Source organism: Colius striatus, chromosome 19 (genome assembly GCF_028858725.1).
Source record: "Colius striatus isolate bColStr4 chromosome 19, bColStr4.1.hap1, whole genome shotgun sequence".
NCBI lineage: Eukaryota > Metazoa > Chordata > Aves > Coliiformes > Coliidae > Colius > Colius striatus.
In genome coordinates, this window is record NC_084777.1 from 2,850,326 (window position 1) to 2,870,511 (window position 20,186).

Genomic DNA, 20,186 nt, shown 5'->3' on the forward strand with positions numbered 1-20,186 from the left:
AACTTTGGCATCTATCCTCTGCCTGTTTATGTGTGAGCACTTAACTTCCATATAACTCTTCTTAGCCACAGATTTCTAAGTACATGGGGTTAGACTTTCTTACTTCTGGGAAAGCCTAGGCACCAGAAGGTAAAGTGATGTGTCCAAAATCAGTGGCAAAGCCACAGATAAAATTCAGATGTAGCTCATAAGTGCAATGGGAGGACAAGAAAGTAATTAGATTGTTATGGAAGTTAGATCATTACTTCTGAACATGATAGCCTCTGCTTCAGTCCCATCTCTCCTCTAATAGGAGGACTGATGGATTTTTCAATGCTAACCAAAAGACATGTAAGAAAAGTCAGTCACTGCTAACATTCTGGCAACCTTCTGATTTGAGATTTGCTGAAATTTCGTGGTTTTGCCCTGCTGATCTAAACACACTGAACAGTGTATGGAGTGGTGTTTGTACTTGCTGCTGCCAGAGGGTTCCTAGGCTGCCTGTGCTGCTTGCTAAGGGCACCTGAGACTCTTGTTGGCATTAGATTTGTGAGCTGTGGAGAGCATAAGCCTGCAAACACTCAAGGCTCCAGTGACTGCTCCCTCCAAGTAGTATGGATACAGCCTAAAAGACTCACTGCTTGGAGATTTCCTCAGACACACCACCTCCAATAGCCAAGGGGAGATGTGGCTTAAACATCACTTTGTAGCTTTGAAACAATTGGGCTATGGCATCTGAGTCTCTGTTGCATTGTGTCAATATGATCTACCTTGCAATGTATTGCTCAGGTCTTTCCCAGTGCTGAGATGTCTCTGTCCTGTGCTGTGAGGGATCCATAGTAGGTCTTTGCTTGTAGCACTCCCACCAGGCAAATGAGCAGCCTTCTGTCTACCCACAGGGCTAATCCTATCTGATGATACACATAACACATCAGGATCTGGGGCATCCAGAAGCATTTGTATAGTCATGGTCCTGTCTTGCTCATCCTTGAATGTCTCAGGTTCTGTGACAGGAGATGACTCATTGTAAAGGTCCAAAGTTGTCTCTGCCAATGTTTCATCAGCAGAGTCTTTAACCCAGCTTGCTGCATTCAGTCTCGTAGTTGCCATCTCAATCTTTTCTGCCAGTTCCTTGGACAGACTATGTATGGCTTTCACTCGATCCTGTTTACTTCGATATGGAGAAAGACCAGGAGTAGGGTCCTTGGAGTAAGGTTTTACATCTTTCTGAGGAGGAGAAAAGCTGAAAGGAGTCATCTGCAGAGCTGGGGGAGAGCAATACAAGTCTTCAAATTTCAGAGGACTGAAGAGATAGCTTTCAGATACCAATGGTGCTGGAGGAGTTAATGCCTCTCTTTTTTTAGGTGATTCAACTGTTTCTAGAAGTTTATTCCTGCTTAAAAAAAAAAAAAAAAGGAGAAATGTGATGTTATAAAGACAAAATACATTAGTCCATTGGTCTATTTTTATAGCTTACAGCACAACACTGTGAAAACTCTACAGCTGGAGCTGAGAAAGAGGCTTTCTAGGAGGCTTTTTATGTTTGAGTACCTGCCTCTGTGATCTTTGCTTGATAGAGTACAGGCTTTTTTATCCATCCAGGCCATGAAACTCCTCTCCAGGATCCTGCCACTGGATTGCTCCTGAAACAGAAGTGACTGTTAGTGTAAGTCCTAAATAACTGGGCAATATGGGGTAATATTTGGATTTGTTCTATTTAATATAACTGAAAAGCTGCATGTACCAATCAAACCTATTTTTTTAGCTCAAGCAATGGAGGTTTCCAAGATTTGGCCCCGAAGTCAAGGGTTCCAACCTTACTAACCAGCTCAGTAGCTCTTGCAATAATTAGAAGTGAATTGCTCCATTTTTCCAGATGGAACTTTTCTCCCCAACATTCCAAAGCATTTATACAAAGTGTTTAATCTCCTGCATGGTCCTGTACTGATCAAGATTGGAGGGGTTTTGATCTGGCACTCCTTTACGACTTACTCGCTCAAACTGACACTGTGGACTTTCTTTTGCAGAAGGTGTTTCCCCGAGGAGCTTGCACATCTGGTCAGAACACGTTTTCTTTCCAATAGCTTCTTTCTGTTTCCTGTATACTTCTTGCAATCTCTTATTTCTCATCTCTGTAGCCTGCACCAAAGACTTTTTCTCTTCTAGGCTTTTTTTCTTTCTTTCTTCCTTCTTCCGATCCATAAATTCCTGGACACTTTCAGGGCTGTAGGGGTGAGATTTTTTAATGTTTACTCTCCTCTTTGAAGGATGCTTAAGATTTTCTTTCTTAGACTCTTCCTGCACAGGGCTGTTTGAGCCTTTTTGTCTCTGAGGAGATATGCTTTTTCCTCTGCTGCTGTTTCCTGAGGTGCTGGGCCTGGCTCCATCTTTCATTAATGAAGATTGTATCTTTTCCCCACTGAAGGCAGAGGGGATTATGCCTCGAGGTCCAGATGAAGGAGAATGGATCCCTAGGTATTGTTGCAGAACTTCTACCTTTCCTTTCTCATTATCTTTTGGGAGCCTGGTATGTCTGTGTTCATCATGGTACTGACTTTGGAAGTGTAGGTTCCTGAGTATTTGGGTTGTATCCTTTGTTGCTGCCTTGTTTCCCCTTTCATGAGGATTACTGGGAGGAATCATGCAGCTTTTGAATTCTGGGCTTTTCCCCACAGTTTCATTTCCCTTTTCTTTGGAGCTGTTTTCCATGACTGACATTGCTGTAAATCCTCTACTAGGTTCTGTGGAAAGCATTTGGAAACAACAGTTAGTTCAGAGACCTTTCAATTCCTGTGTCTATTGTGTGCATCTCAAAACCTGCTTCCTACTGTAGGTCTGAGGACTATTTGCATCTGTAGCCCAGGGATGTATATCTATTATAAAATCTGCTATGTTTGAAGGAAAGGATAAGTCTATAAGGGTGAAATTTGAAGTTGCAGGGGCCAATTGTACACATGATGTGTAGTTTGTGGCCCTTTAGTATAAATAGAATTTAATATTCATGGGCAGTGAAATGCTTTATCTCACAAACCTCTTATGCTTGTCAGTGTAGCAGAATGAGAACTCATTGGCCAGTCTCAGCTATCAGTAGACCCAGCAAAGCTCCATAGCTGTGTCTGGCAAACTGACCCAGCTGAAAGCACAGTACTCTAGTATGTGCAGGACAAGGAGCTCAGGCTGTATCTCTGCTGGGGAGAGGTAAGCTGTGTCATCATCCAGACAAGTCTTATTTTAAGGACATAGAGCATCTGTGTTGTTTCTTCAAAACTGCAATAGATTCAATGAGTCAGCTGACCATGGACAACAGCTTTAGTAATTGTTCTGGATGTTTGTTAGCCTGACAAGTGAGTTATTGCAAGAGTCATTAAAGATGGGTGCTCACAGGGGCCTTGAAACTCTTGTTCCAACTAGTTTTAATAAACCACTTTTTTTCTGTGCCAAACCAACTAATGTTGTAGAGACGCAACTGTACCAAAGCTATTTGCTGTGGTCTGCTCTTCAGCTGTGCTCCTCAGATTTGTAAGTGCAGGGGGTGGACCAAGCAACTTTCTAGCTAACTTCTGACCTTCTCTCCATGCAGAAGCACCAGGTTGCTTTGCACCTGAAACAGAGGATTTGTGTCTAATTATTAAACCCTCACACATTGTTTGAAAGAAAATTGTAACTTTGTCACACTCGAGGTATGGGGAGATGTAGAAAGTTTCAGTCACAGCAGCTTCCAAAAAAAGTTGTTGCTACTTTGACAACAAAAAGTTTTTAAAGCACTCAGACTTTGGAAGCTGCCACTCTGCTGGGGTTTCTTCACTGCCTGACAGAGAAACGGTTCATGCAACAGATCAGGGCAACACATGAAGGTTCAGTGATTTCCTAAGGCTTTACCATCAGCATTTATATAATTTAACACTTGTAGTGTTCACATAGCTCTTACAAGTTTTACCCACTGACTCCCAGAAAACCATTGATTCCCAGAGTGCTCAAGAATACTAAGAAGAGGTCAGGACGTCAATCTGAGAGCACCTGAGAGCATCCTTCTATGATGGCAGCTGCAGACAGGTGGTATTTACTGGGTGCCAGTAGATTTGTGAACTGGAGGGAGTGAGATAATGAAAATATTCTTTTCCTTGTGATTACTTCAAACTCACTAGACTAAACTAATTCATTTTTAAACTGGTGAGACTCAGCAGGATGCAGTGTGGGAAGAATCAATGAGCGAGGGACAATGTATAATGCAAAAATAAATGATGCAGTATGCAGCACAAACAAATTATTCTTCCTTAATAGGTGATGTCACATAATAGACAACATTTATCACTGTTTTACTTCATAATTTCAGATTGCATTCATGGCATGCCAATACCTGCAATGACATAATGATGTATTTATCACAAACACTTTCCAGCACAAGGTGACTGAACAGGTCCTTATTTGGCCTCCCCACCAAATTCTCCCCAATAAAAATATTCAAGCTCTTTTTCTCAAAGAAAACACTTTACTCTGAAGTCAGTATCAAGCTCAGTTCAAAGATGTGGTTCAGTATTCAGTCAACTGACTGAGTCAGGCTTTTCTAGCTCCGGTTCAGCAAACTTGTTTGTGCTGTATACAGCACCTCTGAGACTCATCTGTTGGACACAAAGCACTTTCAGAGACTGGCTGCTTAAAAGGATTATCCAGAGTTTCTCCATTGCTTTGTGGCTAACAGCTGTAAGGCCACATCTTCTCAGCTGACAGTCCTGGGCTATGCACTATGGCCACTGATGGAGTCACAGCCACTGACATCAGCTGACTTTGCATCAGGCTCCAGATGCTCTGGAGGCTCATCTTAATCTTGCAGTTTAGGTTATGTCACAAGGAGAATGATGTTCTTCAGACAAGAAAAGGCTTCACTCTCTGTAAGGCTGAAGTCGCTTCCTATAACCACATGGACTTACTTGGGAAGCCTTCAGAGGAATTATATACTAGATCTATGCAGTTCTCTGTCTGACACAGGAGCCATGGATGGCATTGCCAGAACCTGTTGGGCTCAGGAGGGCTGAAATCCATCAGTCTTTAGTGAAACACCTTGCTTTGCTTTCTAGCTCAGCAGTGTGAAGAACACAGGATGCATTTATTTTTATGCTGTCTTAGCTTCTCTGACAAGTTAATATGAGGCTCTAACAATCTTTACCATGTTGTCCAATTTCAGTTAAATCTTTTTTTATCTACACAGTGTTTATTAACTACAGAAACTATTACACTAAAGCCCAAGAGCAGCCTACACTTGTGATGAAAAGATTTGATAGAAGAAAATCTTTTGATTTAAATATCCTCCCGGGATGGTTTTTTCTCCTACCTATGAACAGATGAATATATTATAGCTGTTGTGACTTAATTTTTTGTTAACTACAGCAAATTTATAATTCATCAAATTCCTGAGTACTCTGGCTCTGACCCCTGCCCCTCATTCATCTCTCTGTAGCCCTGCCTTGGCTCTTTCACTGACAGAAACTAATAGCCAATAAAGACACCGTGACACTGGCAGTTACAATGATGAATGCTTCATGTGGCATGGTCTTATTATGACCCACTCTCAGAGGAAGATCAAGCCATTTTTCAAACAATCCATTAAAACAAAAAAAAAAAGGAGGGAGAAGGAAATTATTCTATATTTCATGCATTTTAAATAGTACTCAGGGAGCAGAACACATGGTGCCACTGTGCTGATCATTTCATCTGCACCGGCTGAGATAGCTTGAATTCTATCTGTTTCACACAAGTTACATCCCCAGTACCTCAGCTGGTGTAAAACACAACTGCTTTGAGTGGGCAGCACCCACAGCACTTCTACTCTTTGCCTTAACTCCCCACAAAGTCTGAATGCAACCATTTCCTATGCAAAGAAATAGAGTTGAATGGGTAAAATTACTCTGATCATTCAAACCTGCACTTAGACATCCCAGTCAAACAAAACTGAGGACTAGTGACTGGGACTCCTGCTTCTGCTGTTGGCTTTGGAGTAAGGCTGTGGGTAATTAATCTGACTTTTCACTGCCTTCAATAGTCTCTATTTTGCAGGCCAGGAAATCCCTGCCTTTTGGTGGCACTCTTAATTCATTAGGGAACACAGAACTGAATAGGTGACAGACAGCTCTTCCCACCTAGGATGTATGGCTTATTTTTCATTTCTGATGATTTTTAATCCTGGCAGGTCTGGGATTCAACTGCTGCAGACAATGGCCTGATCAATTGTCAAAGGCAACAAAGACTGGTTCTTGGGTAATGCCTGTGGGCACAGCTAATTTCTCATGATTTTCATCCTTACCTTTACTTGTTGCTGTGCTCTCCAGAACAGAGAACCTGTGTGAAGGCTGCCTCTGGCTTTGTGTTTGAATTCTCCATGGTGGGCTTCTCTCTCTTTGGTCTTTAATCAGGAGACAAAAAAACCCACAAAAAATAATTAATGTCTAGCTAAAATCAAACTTTGAACATGACTGCTGTCACCAACAAACCACACCCAGTGCCATTCACTTGGAACACAAAAGCAGGAGTCTCTTTAACAACACTGGTGACCAAAAAAGCAGGACTCCATTTGTTGTGGTACTGGAGATGTCCCTGCAAAACATTGGCCTGCATCCTTGGATCTTCTACAGCTGTGTACTGTGGAGAGGGCCCTGGCCAAAGTGGCACATGCAGTGGGTGCAATGGGACGCCTTGCCCCACGGTGTCTCTCTGGAGATCCAGACTAACCTTTCTGTGCAGAGTACACAAACACTGCATGCTTGGGCAAGCTGCCTGTAACACACTGTTACAGTACAGCATTGCTAACCTGGGATCTTGAGGGCTTTTTTGTAATCCCTCCCCTGGCAAGGGATGTTGAACTTCTCTGCCTGGTATTCTGGGCTCTTCATTTGGCAAGCAATGAGCAGACCTTGGGTTCACAGCACTAAGTCTTAGACAAACAGGTATTTGAAACCTGTCAGGCTACAAGAAGCAGTGCAAATGATGGTAGCTGAATGCACTGAGCTCCTGAATGTGTGATCAGCAGAAGCAGGTTTCCTAGGCCAGGCTGCAGATACCTGTCAGAGGTAATATCTGGCAAAGCAGCCATGATACACTTTTTTCAGTGATAGAGTACAGACAAATTGAACAACTGCACCTGAACTCAGAGTCTGGAGCTGTTAATCTTCAGCCTCAAGAGGCTGCCTCTGTTCTGCATGTTCAATTGTTTGTCTGGTTAAGTAACATAACTCAGTTATGTAAAATGATCTGAGTGAAAAATGAACTAAACTAGCCTTCCCCCTGAGAACATTCAAAAGAGGCTCAGCAGGGATTGTGGCTTTGGCTTCTGGGTATTAAATGGGTAACGTTGCTCGCTGATGACAGAAAGCACTGCCTGAGGCAGGGAAAGGGGAGAGGGCAGCACAGGTGTGTGCTCTCACAGGCCCAAGGTGAGCACCAGGGAATAGTTGTAAAGGGTGATCTGGAGCAAACCTAAGGGAAATGCCTGTAGAAGCTGGTGGTGTGTGACAGAGATCATAGTGCCAAATGAATTAACACTAATGCTATTATAGCAATAAGATTTATCATGTACAGCTTTCCAGCTCGTCTTCTCTAGTCTAATATACCCTCAGTAATCCCCTGTTGTCTGGAAAGGTTGCCAAGAGGGCAGGCTAACAGGGCTGGCTGGAGCCTGCCACTGCTCTCAAGTCCAAACACAGCAATCTGAGATCTCAAATCACACTAAACAAAAGTGACAGCTGTAGATGGCTGGTTCTTCAGGCCCAAATTTAGCAGCAAAGCAGGATGAGAAAGTCTAATAATATTTGCTTTCAGATACACACTAGTTCCACTGAATGAACTGTTAAATCCCCTGTAATGCCTCTGAACTACACAATCGCTGCTTTAAATACCTGTGATGACTTCACTACTGTGCTGCTCTTTCCCATTTCCTGCCTTATACACCACAATAGAAAGAATGTGGGAGGAGAGAGGAGAAAGAATATATTTGTAGCAAATTGCTCACTATTTTGGGGAAAGAAATGTATAACTTTGTGCATGCTGGGCAGTAAATGAGCTCTGTAAGCAGGCTGATACAGATAGCACAGGGAGGTTTATAGCTCCCCCAAGGGCTGCAGAAGTAAATGGATTTATCACATGAACATGGTTGCTGCCCAACATAAACCAAAGTGTAGTGCAGAAGCTATGTGGTGAGTTACTTAGCTCTGTACTGCTAGGTAATGGACTTTCAGCCTTTCTCCACAGATGCCAGACTGGTACTGACCTCTGTAAACTGGAGCAGGAGGAGCAGATGCCACTTTGCACACCTTTCTCTTCAAGGATCTCTTTTGCAAGGATTCTTTAGCATAGACAGAAATCAGACACTTTTGATCCTGAGATGCTGCTTGCTGCTTTTGCTTCTGCTCCTGGATTCTCTTCTTGAGTTGCTCTAACTTATTTTGAGGTGATTTTTTCCACAACTCTTCCAGCTTTTGATCACTGGGCTTGCTGGCTGATGAAAGGTGGTATGCAGGGAGCAGGACAGCCATGGGCACAGGAGCATTGCTACAGCTGCCATATGGGACAACTGCATACAGACCACTCCCTGCAGGGAAGTGAGGTGGGTGATGCAGAAAGGAGGGAGATTTCTCCTCTTGTATTATATGACCTCTTGAATCTGCCTGCTCCCTGAAATGATCCCTTCCTGGTCCATACAGGCTCTTTGCAGGAGACCATCTCCCAGCTGTGTCTTTGCCATCTGCAGGTGCTGAGCTTGAGTCTGCCCTGGGGGACAGAGGGTTCATTTGGGCTGCACATGAGCTCACAGTAGGGCCCTCAAGGAAACAGCTCTGTGACCAAGCCGGGGAGACAGCAGCACAGTTTCCCTTTCTTAAGAAAAAGAACAAGACTGAGTAAGTGGGGTGTATTATTAAATGGTTCAATGGACTTCAAGTGACCATCTCTAGAGATATTCAAAAGACCTGTAGATGAAGTACTGAGGGATATGGTTTAGTTTAGTGATGGGACTGGCAGTGTGAAGTTGGTGTTTGGACTCGATGATCTTAAAGGTCTTTTCCAACTGTGATGATATAATTCTATTTCTTTTTTTTCCTAATAAACAGTAAGGTGCTGAACTTTTTCTGAAGTCCTGCATGCACCCCAGAATTTAAAACCCCTTCACATGTGCCTTCACCTCTTCATGCACCAAGTGCTATACACTCAGGTTATTGCTTACCTGAAGGCTGAAGGAATCTCAGTCCTCTTATTCTCATTCAAAGCTGTTTCATCTTTGTTCCTTTTGCTATCTACAGTGTAGCAAAATTATGTCAATGTCAAAATGTCAAAACTGATGCTTAAACATTAAATTAAACCAGTTCCTTTTGCTGGGGACTATTCACCAACCAAACCTGGCCCTTTGAACAGCTGGGTACAATCCTGTTCACGCTCAGTAAGGAGCCTGCCAGCATTTCAGCTCTGAGACGGAGAAGTGAGTTTGTTCTTTGGTGTCAAAATCTCTATGTACCCTGTCTCCATACCAGCCAGGTCTGCAGGGCAGTATTTGGTTACTAGCTCTCACAAAAACCTCTGCTACCTTTAGTACCCTGTGTCCCAGCTACTTGAGTACTATAGTATATGGTGTTAAAGTAAGCTCCACCAGGTCATATTGTGCCCCTGTCATTTAAGCCCACTGACAAACATTCATCTCATCTTTCCTTCCCGTGTTCAAATGGCTTGTGAGCAAGAAAGAAAGATTCCCATGCAAAACCACAAGCTCCAGCAAAGCTTCTAACTCATCAGCTCAACACACCTCTCTTACTACGCTTGTTTTCCTGACAGGGGCCATGCAGTGAGCCATCTCCATAAGCACGGTACAAAGCCCCGCTGCTTAGGGAGCAAACAGCATGGATTAATAGGAAAGGCTGGCAGCTTAGACTGTTCCCAGCCAATAAGCCATCTCAAAAACAAACACCTAGCAGATGTGAAAATAACAAGTGGAGTCTGTTCTTGTCATTAGTTTTTAAGAGCCTTCTGGAATTTGATTTTAAACATGCTACGTATTTCCTGCAAGCGGAAACAAACAAAACGTTGTGTTTACATCACTTCAGTCATCTCTAGGGAAAAAAGCAAACTAAGAACAAGCACAAGTAGCTTTTACTTTGCTGTAGCTGCATCTTTTGCCTGAGCTCTCTCCAGCAAGGTGTGACTCCAGGTGCACTAACATTCTTCTGGGAACATTAATAGAAAGCTGATGAAAATATACACTTTCCTCAATAAAAGGGCTTTCACTATCTCTTGTCACCTTTCCTTCCCTCCAGCACCAAAGCAGTCCCCTGTCTCAGCAGTTTCCCAGTAACTCAGAACTCACCAAAGCTTGATTCGTGCCAAAGCTTTCTTCTGGCTGCCTCTGATTTGGCACAACTCCATGTTTGATGATAGAATTTGTTTTCAATCCTTTGTAGCTGTGAAAAGGCAGAGTTTTCTTTTGAAGGGAGACATATGGTTTTTTTCTGTGGTAGCCTGTTGCTGGCATACACGGCTTGTCTGATTAATTTTGCAGCTCCTAGTTACTCTGTAAATACTGGCATGTCTGAGCATGTTGCATGTGGTATTTCCTACAGTTGGATAGAAGGCAATGGACTGGGACGATAAGAGATGAAATAATCTCTCTCCATTATTTGCACTTTGCATGTGTATGTGCCTTACATTTTAGCAGAGCTGCTCTGATGTTTTTAAAAGCAACAAAAGCTGGAAGTAACCCCAGCCAATAGTACCTTCAACAGTGTGCTGCTAGTGTCAGGCCTTGACTGCACAACAGCACTGCATGCATTTGGATAATATTATGCATTCATCCAAACAATTTCACTGTTGTGATTGCAGCTGCTGTGTCTGATATAAACATTATTATCTTCCTACTAAGAGGACAAGACGACAGGGAGAATTCAGAGGATGTCCCAGCTTGGTGTCAGCTCTTATTGTGCTCAGGGCTTCAACCACAAGCAAGGCAAACCTTTATCTGTTCCTGTCATGAATTTTTAAGAGTGTTATGAAATTAGGTAAGATTCCTTGCCTTTCTCCTTCTTTTAATCATTTAGCAAATGATTAAAGAGGTTACAGGTTCATTTCAAAAGAACAAACAAAATGGCTCGTCTACGTCGCTTTCAGTGACAGCATTTTCATGAAAGACAATTCTGTGGCAGTGATACACAGGTAGCTGACAGAAAACAACCAAGGTATGTGACAGCAAGTGCCCCCTGAACCACACATACCACTGCTTGGGCTTCCTGAAGACTCTTCCAAGCCAAGGCCACATCTGCAGAAGCAAGAGACGAAAGACATGTTTGAGCATCTCTTCACACATGTATTTACTAGACACAATTTCCCCTCATGCCCAAGACAGAATAGATAACAGAGCTGGGGGCTGAAACACAGAACTGCTCCTGAAAATTTGTGTCTGGACTGCTTATATATATGGCTTGTTTTCAATGTGTGCTTAGTTCTGTTAGAGCTAATGCTCTTTGAGCTGTGTTACAGCTTATTCAGCAAAATCCTCACTGATACTAGCTGGTAGTTCTGCACTTATTTAAGAAAGACTGAGCTGAATTGTCCAGTTACTTCCTATATGGTAGCAGCTACTTAAAAATAACAAAAACCATACTGAATTTATTGTAAGAGTAAGAATGGCTCTTGTCTTTTTACAGAAGAAACCAAAACAACACATCAGAGAGCTCCTAGTGCAAACTCACTGCATACAGTCAACAGTAGCTGAGTCTTGATGACTTCAGGATAAGGAAGATTCATAGGGCAGGTTTAAAGCCATTAAGAGGCATCATGAAATGGAGAGTTTTGGTATTGCTGTAAGAGCTATAAGCACAGTTACAAAACTGTCCAGCACTCTCCAAGCTTCAAAATATTTGCTCCATTGTGTCTGGAGTCATGCAATCCAGCTTAAAGTAAGTACTGAAGTCCTTCCATAAGCAGTAAATCCTTGGGTGAAAATAAAGTTACCCAAATGTCTGCTATGACCACACAGAGGAAAATGGAAGCTCATTACCCACATACCAGCTAGAGGATCTGATTCTCCAGATGCAAAACTGTTATCCATCTTTCAGCTGTGCTAGAGCTCTGCTTACTTGGTTTCATGTCTGAAAGAATAATGCAAAAGGACTGGTCATTGCTGCCCTTTGAGAATAGCCTATATCACTTTTATGCCTATATATATATTTTCTCATCTATGATTGCTGATTGCTCATAAATACCCTCATCATTTACATTCCTGTAGTGTTTGCAGATGTTACCTGTTATCATTAATTTTTCAACCTTGTGAAGGGGTCTTGGGGAGAGACAGGGATATGACACAGTTGGTAAATGCTCACTTGGGACAATGCCAGTATGTGAGTCACAAAAGTGATACATATATCCACTGAATCATGAAAGTCAGCTCCCTCCCATATCCCCCTGGTGCTGCCTGATTACCACTTACCTTTTGAAGCCTCATCCAAGCATGGAACAGAGTCTCCACTTAGGAGCTGTGCAAAAGCATGTAGAGAAGCACTTTAGAGATGATCTGTGGGAGAGCTGCTGTCTTCTACAGTGGCTAATGCCAGAAGCCACTTCCAAAGGGAGGTATGAGAAAGATCTCAGCACTGAACATCCCATTCACTGCTCCTTCCCTGGGCTGAGCCATCCAGGGGCATTAGCTCCCTGGCACCACCTGGGAATGCAGAAGTTCCTCTAAGTCAAGCACCAGGTCAGTTCATGAGCACTGAGAGGTGTGGGAGGAGGTCCAGAGGAGTCTTCACCACATCTTTGTTTGAGCCCCTCTGGGCAAAGCAACGGCAGCAACAGCACGGGGAGAGGCTGTTAGGAACACAGGAGAAAACAAACAGCAACAAGAGGAGCCTGAATGCTGATCTCAGCTTGCAAACATGTGGCAAGATGCCAGCAGCTTTCTTGACAAGCCCTTGCGTCCTTTCCTGGGTGTCAGGCATCCTAGCTATGGCCGCTCCCAGGGCTGGACGGCTGCAGAGAGGAGGGCAGGGCAGCAGAAGAGCAGAGTGACCAACCTAGGGCCCAGGTAGAAGCAGGTCTGCAGTTCTGGGATGGAGAGAGAATACAATGACAGAGAGAGAGAAACCAGACTCACCACAGAGCACCTTTCTATATCACAGAATCCCACGTGTCATCCCAGGACATCTCTCCTCACGTCTTCCTCTGTGGGCTCATCCAGCCTTTGTCCCTGCTCTCAGCAGCACTCTCTGTCACACCTGAATCCCTGATCTTAAGAGCAGGGGCTTATTTCTGATTATTAGCTTTTATTTAGGGGGAAATGAAAAACAAAGCTTCTGGTATTTGTGATTATAACGAAAAGCTTGAGAACATCAGGTTTGTGCTCGTTAAAGTCTCAGATGAGGCTGTTTTCCCTTTGTGGATGTCACTTGTGGTTTTTTTGTCACAGTTTTTAGGCTTAAGTATTTGAAATCTAGGGGTTACCATTGTGGTTCTGCAGGTCTTGCTGTTCTTACCCTCCCACTATGGATTAACCAGAGGGAACAGTTTATTGAGCCAACAGCAGAGGGCAAACTCAGCTCGCAGACAAGAGATGAAGCACTTGCGGTGCTGGAAGGCTCGTGTCCCACTTTCTGCTGGGACAACTGAGGAGAATGGCAGTTGTCACTTTGGTCAAAGACAACCTGGAACGGGTAGCAGCAGAAAAACTCCCTTAAGGCATATCTCAGTTGGATTTGCCTTATGTTTGCCCACACATTGCTTTGAGAGACTTGATTCTGCAGTTCCTTGCCCCAAAGTTACTCACAGCTAATTCCTGGAACTGTGGTTACAACAGGAACTGCTACAATCAACACATTATGGCCAAGACATTGGTTTCCTGTCAATTTTTTCCATTTCTAAATTGTAAATTTGCTTCCCACAAATATCCTCTCAGATATGCTGAAGTTCTGCAGGTCCCAAGGCTATACTTGCCTTTGTCTCAGATATTCATGGAAGGCATAGAAGGTAATACAGAATACAATAAAGAGAAACAAATAGGGATTAAACACGTTTCTTGTTACCCTGCAGCAGTGGCCATTGCTTACTCCTGTCACAGGTGGGATTTCAGTGAGTACCCTGAGAAGAGGCTTTGGATCCTCCTCTACTGCAGAGCAGAGGAGACTGGTTTAGTATTTCATCTGCATTTGGGTTCATACTGAATCTAGTTCTTTTTTTCTGGTTTATGTCCGCAAATATCCATGCTTTAAGCAGCAATGTCAGGATTCTAAGCATTCATTATTGCTGGAAAGTACTCAAATGGTGAGGCAAGATACTGACACCACATCCTTTCATGTGCATGGATCCCTGTGGTGTCTAGGGAAGTTCCCCTGAAGGAGCAGACTCAGACTGCTAATCTAATGAATGCCACCACAGTCTGTGCTCAGATATCCCCAGCATTTCAGCTTTTCAAGTCTAACCAAACAAGGAATTCCTGAGCTGCAGACTGGAGTCATGCAGTTCCCATTTCAAGCTGTTCCAAGCCAACATGTTGGCCTGATTAGAGGTTTCAGTGCTAGGAATGCAGAGATTGTCCAAGAGGGGAGCCACAGCTATTCAGGGTGTGTGAGTGATAAGAGCCCTGATTGCAGTCTCAGGGTTCAGGGGCAGCCACTGTGCCAAGTGAACTGGTCCACCAAAGAGCAAAGAGAGAGCAGTAATGAGAAACCTCAGCAGTGGGAGGGCAACTTTCACTGGAGATTTGGGAAGATGGGAAACTGTGACAGCCGCCAGGAAAGCCCAGGGCTGGTCTCAGCCTGCTGGACTGGTGGAGGAGCCAAGCAGAGTGGAAATGCACATGCTGTGACAGGCAGAGCTTTCAGCTGGTGCAGCCGATGCTTCTCGAGTCCCTCAGGTCGGACTGGTATCTATTTTGGCACCGTTTTTTCTCAGCAAGCTGTTGGAGCCGATGAGAGCCAGGAGAGTGACAGATTGCCAGCGTGTTATGCTGCACATCTTGGAGTGTTAGACCACAAATCTGCTGAGAGATAAGTGAAAACTATTATTGGGCCAAATCTCACTTCTGCAGTGTGTGAAACTCCCAAGTCAGGGAGCCAAGTGTGAGCTGAGGCAGAGAAGAGCAAATCCATTTGGATGTGTGTTTTAGATCTGTATGAGCAAAATGAGCCAGTCATGTATGGTTATGATTCCACAGCTCCTACCACGAGGAACTAAGACAAAATTGGGCCCCATATTTTCACTCACATGGCATTTATGATGCATCAGCCCTCAAACACTGAATTTCCCCTACAGAGGTGCTCAGACTGCCACCTACTCCTTTTAGCAAATGAGGCTACAGGGTATCACACACCCAGCAGAGCTTTTGGGCTTTTTCTGGAAAGGATATTGGAAAGTTTCTTGCAGCTAAGAATCTGTCAAGGGACATACTGCTAACCCATCACAGGGGATCATCCCACAGAGACCATATTACCCAGATACGAGTCTGTGCTTCTCCCCAGCCAGCAGTTCCCACTACCATTACACCTGCATGCACAACGAGGTGGGAGCAGCCCAGCTCTGCCACACTATCTGTTTTTTTGGGGGTTTTGCAAGGCAAAGGCAAGTGGCCTTGGTCATTGTTCAACCCTGTATGGCACTGGTTGGAGTTTGGAGGTTGTCTCACACCATTAGGCTCCAGGTTCACTTCCCAGAGGCTTCAGTTTCCATTGTGCACTATCACTGTTTAAGAAATATTTAAACCAATAACCCAGACAGCCTAGCAAAATTCAGGAAGTGCATGTGTGTGTGAACCCAACCCAGAAATTCCTCCTAAGGCTCTGTTTTGAAACAGCTGTATATTGTGCAGCTGTACTTTTATGCCCACCAGATATGCTCCAAGGATCCTATAAGCAGTAATTCACAGCTCTGGCTGACACACTCCTTTCTTTCTCTTGCTGGTTTGCTCTAACTTTGTGAGAGTTTGTGAAAGTGTTCTCTCACTTTTGGGAAATATGTCCAGCTAAAAGCTAAGGAAATGGTACTTGTTTGTTGTTGTGGGTTTTTTATGGTGCCTTACTAAGCAATTTACATTGTAAATCACTTTTCACAGCATTTCTCAGTTAGCAAACAATAAAAACACAGATCTAGACTTCGACTGCAAGCTGGATGTGACATGAATTTCGTAGTAAGCATATGATGGGAGGAAGCAGCTGTTAAAAAAAGTGTACTGCTCTAGAGTCTGGCAGCCAAGGGCCTGATCCTGCACCCACTGAGATCTGTCACAAAACATGAGCTGCAATTGAAAGGGACAACAATAAAAGAAGTTCATAAACTTCTTGCTCCAGAAGTAGTGTTGTAAAATAGAAGTATTCATGTAAAACACAGAGACACGAGTCTGACCCTGACTGCAGAATTTTTGCTGGTACCATTGATCTTATTTCTTCTTTTCTTTAATCCCAGTAGCTCCTGCTGTTGTCCATGTTGTTAGGAACAGGCAGATACTTTTCCCATAGCCTGTGCTGTACTCTCAGCTACTGAGCTGTACTGAGGGCTGCACAGGGAACGGTTCAAATGCAACCCCAAGCCACGGGAGGGATTTGTGGCAGTACATACATTTCCTCTGCAGTCAGAAACACAAGAAAATGTTAAGCTTTTATGTTCCTGTGGATGTCTTGAAATAACAAGAGTAGTGTGTATCAGGAAAGAACCAGACCTTTGGAACAGCTAGATATTATGCTGCATGCCAAGTCAAGTCTGGAAAAGGACAAGTGTTCTCTTTATGTGCTAAAATACATATATATCATCATGTTATTGGGGGGAATTGAGTTAAGATGGGAAATAGCTATCCATGGCCTATTTGGGTTTTTTCCTATCAATAACAGACTATGTGAATGGAATCTAAGTGAAGAAGGAGGGGGCTGCCTGCACTGTGCAGCTGAACGTGGGAGAGCACAGGATTGCCATGGCAACACGCTATAGTAAACGGGGCTTTCCAGCTGCATGAGAGGCTTTATAGCATTGGACTGGGACTAGACAATTTAAATGAACAATCTACAGGTAAAATGGCACATTTCCTTGCACATTGCCTCCTTGTACTGGAAAATGGAAAAGGAAAGGTAGAATCACAAGAGTAGAAATTTAGGAGGTGTCTTAAAGCCCGACCTAAAACTGAGAGAAGCTGATGCAAAGACCCTTGTGGCTTTTGGTGGGGGCTGGACCAGGCATGCAATAAACAGGCATGTTTTCCCTCTGCACCAAAACAGATTAGACACAAGGATGCACCATATCTGTGCCTGGCAAACTCAGACAGAGGAACAGCAGAGACTATTCCCTGTTTGCAGTAGTTTAGTACATACCTGAATATATTTGTGATGTTAAATATAAGAAAGAAAACTCCTTTTGAGCTGGAGAATACAGGGCCCTGGTAGCAAACACTCAAAGCTCTTTGCACTATGGAAGTATGTTTTGCTATGCTCCCCAGCTTTTTCTTCAAATCTTTGTTCTGCTTCAACCTCTCAGCAAAGCATCGAGCAGCTACCATGAATGACACATTTCAGCTTGTTCCTTCAAGAGGAATTTTATGTTCAAAATCCAAATATTCCAAGCAAAATCTGGGAATTGGGTCCTCCTGTCCTTCCTCTGCTGCTGCCTCTTTCTTTACCATCGAGTCCTGCCCACGTAGCAGATGCTGACAGTCAGAGTTCCACTTCCCTGTCGCATGTGTTCTCTGTAGTGCTTTCCTTGGACCTTCACTGACTTACAAAGTCCCTCCTTCTACCTTTGAGGTTTTTATATCTACTCAGCAATTTGTAGGCCATTAATCTCAGACCTGCATCATTTGCAAATGACACACTGAGAAGCTTATCTCATTGCTTAGGTAGAAACTCCTGGGCAGGCTTGTACACTGGGGTGTGTGCAGATGCAACGTGACAACTCATCTCTGATGTACAACATCTGCCTTGCATCGGAGCTGATCTGCTCAGTCCCAGTTGGGACACCAGTATGGGTGACTAAAGAGGTTATGAGAACAGAAGAGAGCTTTATATATCCCACTTACTAACAGCAGTCTCTGAGGCCACTGACTGCTCATAAATTCACCCAGTTTCCCCTTGATTATATTTGTTTTACCACTAATGGACAGCCCAAAATATTGTCAAAGGAGATGGAGCAGGGTAAGCTAACACAACTGATCATCTTCTGCCTTGTTATGCTCTGTTAGGTCAAGTTGCTCTCAGATTTGCCAGAGTTTCATTGTTGCTATCCCCTGGGATTCTAGAGAGCAAAGTCATCTAACCCAAGATCATTTATGCCTGACTGGAACTTGTTTGGGCTTTTGGGGTTTTTTCCCTGTCTTTGGATACTAATGTAAACCAGGAAAAATATTGCCTTGTTATTGACAAAATAATCTATATGGAGCTAAGTGCAAAGGAAAATAAATACCAGCTGCATACCCATCTTCAGTGGAAAATAAACATAGCATATGCTTGAAGGCTAAATTCTCTGCTGATGTAAATTGGTGCAGTCCTGTACCAGTAAATAGAGCTATCCCAGTTTATGTAAGCAGAGGAGCTGACCCTGAGGGATTTCTGTTTGCTTGCAGCAAAGTTTGTGGGCGTGTTACTTCACTGAGAGAGAGAACAGATCCTGGACACCTGGAAATGATGGTTATTTAGGGACTGAGCCACTGTGAGCAAGGAGTACCACCACTACACAAGAATCTCCTAGAGAAAATCTGGACTTAGCTGATTGTGCTGTCAGGTAGAAAGATAATAAGCTTGTAGAGACCTAGATACATGTGAGCAGAATGTGTTGTCCTGTGTGTAGCCTGGACTGGGAGGGTTCCCAGATGCCCCTTTTATGTTTCTATGACAACATCATTTAGCAGCTCTCCAGTGAAAGTTAAAAGCAGCAGCCTGGAGGTAGACAAGGAGGAGCCAAGTCACTACCTTTACTCCCTTTACTTCTCCAAGGAGAAGTGTGGGGATGGGATTGCAAATGTAGACTAACATTATGCTTTGCCACTCCCAGACCTTTCACTCAGAATCAAGTTTCTTTTTCTGGAGGCCAAGGCAGCCTTCAGGCTGCAATCAACAAAGGACACAAATATTCGATCTCAATAGACAACTTGAGCAAACATTAATATTCATGTTGTCCCTTAGGCAACACAGGCTGTTAATCACACCCTGGGATCGATGCTGCAGTACATGTTACACTAAAAACACAACAGTCACGTCAGCCCTAATGTTGAGATTTGCCAGCCCAGGAAGAAGATCAAATATCAATAGATAAAACTGATCAATAGGTAAAACAAGAAGAGTGGTTTTCCAGATAACAGAGTAGATTGTCTAATTAGAGTTGTGACATAACGCAAAGACTCTCACTCAGTGAATGCTGCACCAGCCCCAGAGCCTGTGTTTGAACTGCAGCATATTTAAACACCTTTCTTCCAGATATGGACTAATGGAGGGTACACTCCATTCCCAAGAAGTTATTTGTTCCACTGCTTAATTCCTTACATTTAAACACTACATCTTCTTTCCAGTCTGAATTCACCTAGCTGCAAGTTCTGGATGTGCCACTAAAAAGCTTTCCATTCTCACAAATTATCTTGTCCATAAAGTTAACTCTCACCTAAGATTATGTCATACCTTAAAATTCCCTTAAACAAGCTAAATCAATCGACCTGCTAATTCTGCATCACTCCTGTACCTGATATTTATGGTCTTTGCTACAGCTTTGTGCTCTCACACTCAGTTTGTCAGCTGCCAGTACCCCAAGAGCCTTTTCCCAGCCCCTTCATTTCAGCACGTGCATTTTTGTCTCGTTCTTGTCATCAGAACTGTTAAGTGCAGAGATGTTTGGCTGTGCTGGAATGTATGCCCCATGTCTCACCCTACCAAACAAACCAATCCCACTTCTCCCATTGATTGTTACTGTTCTAGTTTTCCCTTTTTGACACAAATGGTTCTGTAATGTTTTTGTATTTCTTCTCCAGATCATGGATAAAAATGTTGGCTAACACAGTGCCAAGAGGAAATCCTTTTGGACACACTAGAAACTCCTCCATCAAATAATTACTTTTAGATCCACGTTACCAAATTTTCCATCCATTTAATACAAGCTACATTGATTTTTGTTGAGCACTGTTTTGAGCAGAATGTCATGCAAGATTAAGTCAACTGCCTTGCAGAAGTCTAAGTCTATCATGTCAGCAGAACTAACTTGATTAACTGAATTTATAATCTCCTCAA

General features: G+C 43.4%; 1 protein-coding gene across 13 annotated transcripts in view; it reads right to left on the reverse strand.

Moving 5' to 3' along the window:
* CCDC187 (coiled-coil domain containing 187) overlaps window positions 1–12,801 on the reverse strand; it is a 38,295-nt gene extending 25,494 nt beyond the window's left edge. Inside the window, exons 1-11 of one of the 13 annotated variants that reach the window (XM_062011433.1) lie at window positions 12,434–12,798; window positions 12,013–12,095; window positions 11,220–11,263; window positions 10,319–10,412; window positions 9,188–9,257; window positions 8,237–8,841; window positions 6,278–6,376; window positions 3,545–3,580; window positions 1,972–2,720; window positions 1,531–1,622; window positions 750–1,375 (exon numbers count right to left, since the gene is read on the reverse strand). In XM_062011433.1, the coding sequence (XP_061867417.1) occupies window positions 750–1,375; window positions 1,531–1,622; window positions 1,972–2,720; window positions 3,545–3,580; window positions 6,278–6,376; window positions 8,237–8,841; window positions 9,188–9,257; window positions 10,319–10,412; window positions 11,220–11,263; window positions 12,013–12,055 (2,458 nt within the window). In that variant the 5' untranslated portion in view covers window positions 12,056–12,095; window positions 12,434–12,798. Of the gene's footprint in view, window positions 1–749; window positions 1,376–1,530; window positions 1,623–1,971; window positions 2,721–3,446; window positions 3,581–6,277; window positions 6,377–8,236; window positions 8,842–9,187; window positions 9,258–10,318; window positions 10,413–11,219; window positions 11,264–12,012; window positions 12,096–12,433 lie in introns of those variants that run through there. The other 12 variants (XM_062011432.1, XM_062011430.1, XM_062011436.1 and 9 more) reach the window with 12 other exon arrangements.
* Window positions 12,802–20,186: the final 7,385 nt, after the last annotated feature.